Here is a 9,290-nt window from a genome sequence, read left to right on the forward strand (position 1 = left end):
CATGGTCCGCACAACTTGACGGTTTTCTGGCGTTCATGTTGGAACAAAGCAAATAAATCTGATGACCACAAGCATCCGCAAATTCAACCCAAAGTGCCTACCGCCCAAGCAATCGTTGTCCGACGGCGTCTGCTTTTCCCTTTTCACAGCACATATCCAGATTCTCGGGCGAACCGAGCACGTGAAAACTGACCTTCAAACCTTTCTCAACACTTTTGGTACAGTCCCAGTCACGGCGTTTTGACGAGAAGGCATGTTTGTGTCTAGTTTCTTTCAAAATAATGCAGGAATGCACGTCTGGCATGGGGACTTCTGCCCACGGCCCCAGACCGGACGTTTGCCTGACGCGCCACCACCGCGCCGTGACGTCGCAGAGTTGAGTTCGTGTATACACAAACTCATTTCTGTTACGTCACGGCGCGGTTGTGGCGCGTCGGACGCACTTCCAGTCCGGGGCTGTGGGCGGAAGTGCCCATCTGAGACGTGTATTCCTGCGTTGTTTTGAAAGCAACCAGACAAAAACCTGCCTTCTTGTCAAAATGCTGCGACTGGGGCTGTACCAAAAGGGTCGAGAAAGGTTTGAAGGTCAGTTGCTTGGGCGGGAAGCATTTTGGGTTGAATTCACGGATACTTCTGGCCATCAGATTTATTTGTTTTGTTCCAAAATGAATGCCGGAAAACCGTCAAGTTGTACGGACCACCTGCGAACTGCGTTCAGTGCGTCTTCAAGTTTAAACGGTCGCCTGATCGTTCGAACTGTCGTCTGCTCTTTCAAACGTTTCTGTTTGTCGTCTGCCCTTTTAGAGGACACCGGCCCGTAGACCAAACGTGGGCCCGGCACTTGCGATAAGAAGTAAGTGCAGGCCTCAAAAGACTTAAGTTTGAAGGTTGGTAAGCAGGCTCGATGTAAACAGTAGATACGAGGAGATGTTGATCATTGTTACCAGTGGCCATCACCGACTTGTTAGGCCTGATTCACTTGGTTAGATTCTGCTTGCGATTTTCAGTATTGACGTCGACCATCTCAGCTACGGTTCACGCTTTTGCAGTCCGAGCGACGTCGCTATTGAAAATTGCGAGTGAAATCTCATCATGTGAATCAGGCTCTAGCTATTCTGCGGCGTCCACGCGGAATGAATCGCCGCATGTCAGATTATTCACGCGAAGTTTTGCGGTGCAACAAGCCTCGTTAATTTCGCTGACGCCGCTCAAGTAGTCGGACATCGTTAGGAGGACGTAGAATCAACAATTCCAACGCGAAAAAGAGCCCGGGAACTTACACCGACGACGACAACATCGCATTTCAATGGTTTGTTTATGGGCGACGGTGAGCTTCTTGCCCACACCCCCATCGCGCATACGCGGCGCCGGTGGCGTCTACTAGGGGCGCTCCGGTTTGTTTGTAAACATGAGTTGGTGTATACCAGTTGTAGTAACTATCGCACTGCTTTTACAGAGCGGGGACCAGGCTTCCACTTCTGGGCCAGGGTGCAACAGCAGCACCGCCGCTTTATGCGACACCGTGCCAGCAACTACTGCAATTGATGGCCATTTTGAACCGCACTTGGAGCCGCCCATCTGCCACATCTGTATGTGTGTGGTAACGAGAGGTATGTAGTGACTTGGTTCACCTTATCGTGTAATGACAGAATAGCTTTATCAGTCTCTCTCTCTCTCTCTCTTTGTGCAATGTTATTCGAGTCTATATCTGAAATGTAATGTTTTTTGGTGTGCCAGGTACACCGACACTGTCTGTGGACAAAGCTGTGCAAGCCTTCGAGGAGCTTTGTCAGACCTCGACTGAAAATCCGGCACTGCCAACATCTTCCGGTGAGTAGCTGTGGTGGCTTAAGAATATAGTGCTATCTATGTAATACAATTGTGACGAGAGTTTTAATAGTATACATAACATAGATGCATTATGTCCGTGTTTCCCCGAGTTTATTTTTGTCAAATTTGGAAAGTGTTATTTGGACTTCATTCTTCTATCAAAACAAATTTTAATAGTGTGAAATATTTACAATGAGCTCATCTATGCATTTCAAAACAAGCAAGTGTGCTTGTATTTACTACAAGCTTGCTGTAATAAATACAAGTGCACATGTTTGTATATGCATGAAAGTAAATGTCGCCTCGCTGTTGCAGGTGCCACAGAAATGTGCCGTGAAAGCGCAGGTTGAACAACATAGTAGTATAGCAACTTCAGCTTCACGCACCCCCATTCAAGTCACTTTACCCGCACCCACTGATGGAACTATGCTGTCCATGGTGACTATGGTCTGAACTTGAGACTGGAACACCCGCTAGCACCGTTAGACGTACAGCCTTATTTCTGCCGTGACCTAGAAATACATTGCCTTGTTCTCTGCAAAACCAGACACCCACCGTCTTTCTCAGGACCGACGACCCTTCGCACTGATCCAACCTGATCTTTATTGCACGCTTTTTTCTTTTCCCCGGTCGGTGTGACCTTCAAAATCCTATTTTTTTCGGATGAATTCGAATTGACAAAAGTTTTACAGGCAAATGGTTTTTGGATTTCATCGGCTTTATTTGAAAACACAGAACCACCGTTATATCATAACCATGGTGTTGAACCGCCGATTTTGTGTTTTGTTGTGGTTTGGTCTCGGTTCCAGCATGCCTGCTAGATATTAGTTTGGTTACTGCCGCTACCAAGCATGAACTGGTTCCAACCAGTTCATAACACTACCTTTGACTGTGGCCATTCATGCATTTCCCTCATCTTTCGTTGAGCCTGGGCTATTTGCAGTTGCATGGCAGAAAGGTGGGGACCTAATGTTTTTATTGCGTCAAAATAAACTTGGAAGGGTGAGAGTGACGGATATATATTTTTGCTCATCAATTGTAAAAACTGCACTGCATCACAAGTCATGTCATGCACACTGTTACTGTGCATGTTAAGCAGTTTTGACACCATAATGTTTGCTCTGGCATTCAATCTTTTCCAGGCATGGTTGGCCAAAGCCCTTTGGGGAGCGAGCCAGCTGTTCCCGGAAGTCCCCAACAAGCCCAAGAGAATTCTGCAGACGTTGAGCAAGAATTGCGCCAGTGGTGCTCTACGCCTACAGAGGACAAGACGCCAAGCCCCTTGTCGTTGGAGCGGGATGCCACTCCCGAACCCTCAGAACCTGGGGCATCGCCTTCGGACACCAGTTACACGGAGGCCGCCTTCCTGGACTCCGATGAAGATATCTGCCCTGAGCCAGATCTGTTGGACGAGAGTTACAGGCCGGATAACTCTTTCAACTCCGATGATGAACCGGATTCCGACACCAGCATCTGGTCCAACGACTCTGTGCACTCGGACGGTGCAACAGATGTCGAGTATGTGTCCACTGTAATTTTTCAGAAACCAGAACTCCATTTTATGAATAGGATTAAGCTAGGTCTACCAATCTGGAAAACTTGTAATTATCTGGGGCTTTTCTTCACCTGCAAAAGTTAGACAAATATAAGGGAAACAGTCAAAAGGTTGGCTATATCAGGAGAAATGACAAATGGAAGTGGCACGGCAGTAATAACGAAGCTTTACAGTCGCACATCGGCACAGCTGCACCCAATAATGTTCCCTGAAACATCATTCGATAGTGCAAGCCATTGCCTAATTAAATGAATAATTAATTAATTTATTATACTACCAGTTCCTAAATTAAACTTTAGTATGGTGGTTACATGGGTGTTTTTTATCATACATACAGTTTATGGTGCAGTGGAGGAGCCTTAGAAGTACATCTTATAAAAAGCACGACGATCACACTTGGTTATTCGGACCAGGTTGAAATAACGGCCAGGAAATTTAATAGAGATAGTCTGGGAGAACCTGGCAAGGTCAATGAATATGAAAGGAGGAGCTTGTTAGATATCCCGGTTTTGTGCAAAGAACTGTGAGAGATGATGGCAGAATAGAAAAAATTAGAAGCGTTAAAAAAGAACTGTTTTTGAAATTTCCACACTATAATCTTTTGGTTTATTCTTTTTCTTTTTTTAACAGTGAAGGAGGGTGCAGCACGTCTTCAGCAGCAGTGGACCCGGTAAAGGAGAGGAAGTACCTGGTGACTGCATCACAGCTGCTGCTGCTGTTTTCGGTTTGCATCAAATGCCTGGCTCCGACACGGACGAAGCTGACACATCGAGGGACCCTTGTGCACGCCGTCATCACGTGTGCACGAGGGCACAAGACTGTGTGGGAGAACCAGCCCAGAATCAACAGCAAGGCACTCCTCAACATCCTGCTGCCTGCTGCCATCACCTACTCTGGAGCCAGCCCAACGCGCGTTCTTCGCCTCCTGGGATCTATAGGCGTGCAAGTCTTGAAGAAGACTCAGTTCTTCCGGGTGCAGAGCTCTTTGGTCTTTCCTGCTGCTACAAAGGTGAGCAGAAGTGACAACAAGATTGTCCGTTCATTAAACATGTTCACTGATTGAGCCTGACACTGAGTTTTCTTGTTTCAAAGACCTGGGAAGCTGAACAGGAGTCTCTCCTGACAGCCACGAAAGACAAGCTCCACCTTGCAGGCGATGGGCGTGCTGACTCGCCTGGTTACTCTGCCAAGTATGGGACATATACACTGCTTGACACCCGCATCAACAAGATCATGCACTACGAGGTTCTTCAGGTAAGAAGTGGCTAAATATAAGATGACCTCAATGCATCACATGGATCAGGTATGCATTTTACGGCACCTTTTTCTACCCTAGTCGACAGAAGTCAAGTCGAGCAACCACATGGAGACGGAGGGCCTGAAACGTTCTCTGGACTTCCTCCTGAGCATGGGGCTGTCTGTGTATGTTCTTGTGACCGACCGGCACTTTGGGGTGAATGCCCTGATGAGAGATAGGTACCCCGACACGAAGCACCGGTTCGACGCATGGCATGTCGCAAAAGGTAATAGTATTGATAACTCCAATACCCCTGTACATAGGCCGTTTTAACAATCATTGAGTCAAGGATCATGGACATCTCACTGAGCTCAACTAAGTTGCCTGGTGCTACGCGGTACATGGGCCTAATAACCCGAGTTCTGATGCACGTCACGTGACCCACATGATAGAAAAAAAAGTATTGAGGATAATTGTGTGTAACATGTTTCACAAAACACACACAAAAAAAAGTTTAACTTGACATATACTGTAAACAACTTAAATTTCACGAATCGCCCATATTGAGATCCCACCATGTCGCAAAAATGAAAACCCACAAATTATTCCAAAAATTCAGCTTTGACCTAAATCGTAAAATATTGAGCCTGTAAAAAATAAGTCGTTCAGAGTGATAGATTTTAGTTTATTTTGAGAACAAAGAAAACGAAAATTGGAATATTTCACAGAAATTTAAAGCAAGAGTGACAACGAAAGTCTTACTGCCACCGACATCACAATGGCCGCACTTCCTCGACGTTTCGCAATAGTTTTAATGGTAGCTCTGACTTCGTATCATACCTCTTCTGATAATAGATACCTTCTTCTGCAATAGTAAATGCTTCGCTAGCACTGGCTATCAGTGGTGAATGCTGCCATCTTTAGCTCTGTTGGGGTGAACCCCCATCAGTTAACTGAGGTAGGCGAGCTCAGTTGAATTCAATGATCGTTAGCGGCTTGATGGTAGATGGCACTGCTGTGTAACACCGCCCGATCACGATTGAGTTAATGATTGCTGGCGCAATGAACTATAGTGCAACATGCTTTGTTGTCAAGATACACGTGGCATTATTCAAACGTCATATGGTATACTAAAGTTGACGATGTTGTCCATGCTGCACCAGTATCTAGATGCAATTTTACTATAGCTTCATATATTTAGTGTATCTAATATCAAAACTTGTTTTCCAAACTAGACTGGTGCTGAGCTAATAATCATGGAGGCTTTCTAATTTATAGGCATTGGGAGCAAGATGGCCTCTGCAGGCAAGACAAAGAAGAACAGCATCTTGAATGCATGGGTGAAGACTGTACGTGGACACGTCTACTGGTGTGCACAGACCAGCAGTGACAATGGCGCGCTGGTGCTCGCAAAATGGGTGTCCGTAATGCGACACGTGAGCAACGTCCATCAGCACCCCAGCCCCCTGTACCCTGCGTGCACCCATGGCCCAATCGAAGAGCGCTGGTGGCTTCAGGAAGGTAAAAAAGATTCATTCTTTAAACATTCATAACATTCTTTTCACTCCAGTTGTCGGCGAAGCTTTCATAACAAGGACAGACTTCCTTTGGCTGCTCTGGCCAGTCTACAATCAAATAGCACAAGGAGGAATTGGAGATGAATGCAAGTGTTTCCAGATGGGGGATCAGCATACCAGATTGTGTTTCGGATAACTCGTATGCTCCCCCCCCCTTTTCCGCTCTGCATTTCACACCTGCGGAATTCAAAAGGAGGGTCAGGATATCCCAAACCCCCCCCCCCCTTCTAGACCTGCCAATGGGAGGACTCCATCTCATATCCAGCTCATAGTACTGAGCGGACATTTCAATTACATCAAGAGGCTTAAACTGCATGTTTCTAGCCTTATATTTCAAGAAAAACACTCCACTTTTGAGGTCATGAAAAGACACAGAATGAGGAAGTGAAGACCGACTTGTAACATGCAAAAGACGCATAAAAAGGGAAATTGCAGATTATATGAAAATTATTTATGCAGAATTACTGAGCAGAGATCTAGCTTCTGCAGAGATGGATAAAAAATAAAATGGCAGTTGCATCACGTATACAACACAAAAAAGTGATTTGTGGACAGGCTGCAATGGGCACTGGCTTTGCTGTTTAACCTTTTGGGTGCCACCAGGAGTATACTCGGCTGCGCTCTGGCTTACCTGCTCAGTCATTATCGATATAAACTCAGCACTTACAAGGGTCAGGGTGTCTAGAGACCGGCAAAACCGGGAATTGTCAGGGGAAATTTAATTACCAGGAAAAATCGGGGGACTGTCAGGGATATTGCCAAAGAGCGAGCCGAGTCAGGGAAAATGTGCCGGAAACGCTATCGAGTGCCCTGAGCAAAGACTTGAAAACCTGTGGGCAGAAAAATAGGTAATAAATTCTGCTTGGAGCGGAGCCCGCGGGCCCTGCTCAATTGATGTAGAGTGTAATACCCGATGCAAAGGGAACCGCCGACAAATCCAGTAAAAGCCTTGGATTGGATTGAGGGCGCGACACTAGACTAGATCCAGTTAGAGCTACTAGATTTATTATTATTAACAAATGGGAAAGCTGCAGACCCCAATACAATCCAAGCCAAAAGTATCCGAAAGTGTGCATCTGGCGGCTATGCCATGCTGCCATTCGTAATTATTAACATGTCTGGTTCAGCGTCATGTTTTTATTGTGTTTCTGGAAGTGGCTTCTTCACTGACTATGTCAGGGGGCAAGAAAGTGCTCATTTAATCCGGACAGGACGAACCCAAATATTTCGGAATATGCAAGTTGGGTTCAGCCCGTGCGAAAGTACTGTTACAGTTCTGAATGCTCAATGCCTTGTGTTGTAATGATCTGATATATTTAACCACCTCTACAATGGTCAGGGACCGTTGTAGAGTTGTAATAACTTGCTAGACACCCTGAGGGTTATTTCGATACTTTCTCTTATCGCAGGGACCGAGCCATACGTGGCTCTCGAAAAGATCGTCATGTCCAAGCAACTACTCAAGGACATACCAAGGGTGTCTGGAGACGGTCAGACCTATCGCCTAGAGTCGTTCCACAGCATGCTGCTCCGGTTTACTCCGAAATCCAGTCATTTCAGTTTTGAGGGCATGGTGGCACGGTAAGCAGGCATCCTGATATATGCTAGTGATATTTGTTTATTTATGAGCCTTTTCTGAAATTTCTACTGTGCACCACTCACGCAGAAAATTCTGGGGATGCACTTATGTACACTAGCAGATGAGCGAGTGCACATACTGTTTTTAGGAGCGAGGCCCTACGTCAATTTGTACAATCTTTATCTCCCTCGTCTTTAACGAGCTTCTCATTGTTACCGTAAGTCGAAGGGAAGCCATTTTTCACACATACTTGTGTCCGCACAATGGTGGCAAATTGCAGCGCATCTTGAACTGTAAACGACTTAATTTTCGCGAAGGCCTAATTTTTGTGAATCGCCTACAATTTGCGAAAAATATGTCCCGCAAACAATTTTGGTAGAATGTAAGCACATAAGAATCTACATTGAGATCCCATTGTGTCGCAAAACTTAGAACCTGCGAATTTTGGTCGAAGCTTGAGCTTCGACCAAAATCAAGAAATATTGAGACCGCGAAAAATAAGTCGTTTACAGTAAATGAGAAGTGTCGACTTAATTTTGATCACAATAATAGTGAGTCAATCAATGAGAATACGATGGGTTGCTAGTGTGTGAAACGATGCAGGGCCATGTTCCCGAGGATGGTCTGCTAGCATACGACAGGTTGCCTGCCAGTGTGGATACGGTTACTAGCATGTGTTGTGCAGTATGAAAATTTCTGAAAAGTTCTAATATGAAATATGCTTGGGGCATGTTTACAGTCTTTCCTCCCCTTATATGCGGCCCTCACAGGACTGCCGTCGCGGTGCTCCACTACAATGAGAACAGCAACCGTGCGCAGGCCACAACGAAGGACGACAAAAAGCGAAGTTGTCTGAAGTTTCCCAAGTCACGGAAAGGCGAATGGGTCCTCAGCCCCATCATGGAGACTGCGTCGTACGGTAAATACAGACACTTTTATTCAGACATTGGCTGCAGCTTGACTATCACACTTTCTTACTCAGACTACGTCCAGAGGCTCCTCAATTCCTGCCTGGAGTTGGCCAAGGCTTCCCGGACCTACCAGCTGGCTGTGGCTGCGAACGGGCCACGTCCTCGTCGACCACCTCTGTGCAGCGTTGCACAAAGGCCAGACAAGGAAGCAGCGGTGTTGGCCCACAGGACCCGGTTCGATCAAGCATAGTGGAAGCCCGTGTATGTGGTCGATGGGAATTCTTTTCTTATCCTGGCCACCACACAGCACGGGAGCCTGACGCGGCGAAACCTGCCCAGTCGTCCCCAAATCCACCAGACGAACTGGCTGTATGCCGTGTACCTGTACCGTCTGAGAAAGTAACAGAAAAATTGGTAAGAGTCTTAGAAAGACTTCATCTGCTACACTTTTACTGTGAACTTGGGGACCCTTTTGCCGCATCTCTATAGGAAAAGGCTTTTCGAAACCTGGAAAGCCCATGATATCTAGACATTTCTAGAAATTTCATGCGTGAAAACCTTTGCCGCTGCTTCTGGTGTGCTTTTATCGAGAAGAAATTCA

The 9,290-nt window shown here is 46.1% G+C and overlaps 1 protein-coding gene across 1 annotated transcript; it reads left to right on the forward strand.

Annotated features, from left to right (window-relative positions):
• Positions 1-1,439: 1,439 nt before the first annotated feature.
• LOC120841960 lies at positions 1,440-8,939 on the forward strand. Its single transcript, XM_040212950.3, has 10 exons — positions 1,440-1,610; positions 1,738-1,830; positions 2,973-3,348; positions 4,016-4,394; positions 4,478-4,639; positions 4,722-4,908; positions 5,901-6,143; positions 7,609-7,780; positions 8,549-8,697; positions 8,761-8,939. Exons 1-10 carry the CDS (start codon positions 1,592-1,594, stop codon positions 8,937-8,939), a joined length of 1,959 nt encoding a protein of 652 aa, XP_040068884.3. The 5' UTR covers positions 1,440-1,591.
• The last annotated feature ends 351 nt before the right edge of the window (positions 8,940-9,290 follow it).

The sequence above is a fragment of the Ixodes scapularis genome, unplaced genomic scaffold (assembly GCF_016920785.2).
Source record: "Ixodes scapularis isolate PalLabHiFi unplaced genomic scaffold, ASM1692078v2 PGA_scaffold1__304_contigs__length_218370807, whole genome shotgun sequence".
NCBI classification, from domain to species: Eukaryota; Metazoa; Arthropoda; class Arachnida; order Ixodida; family Ixodidae; genus Ixodes; species Ixodes scapularis.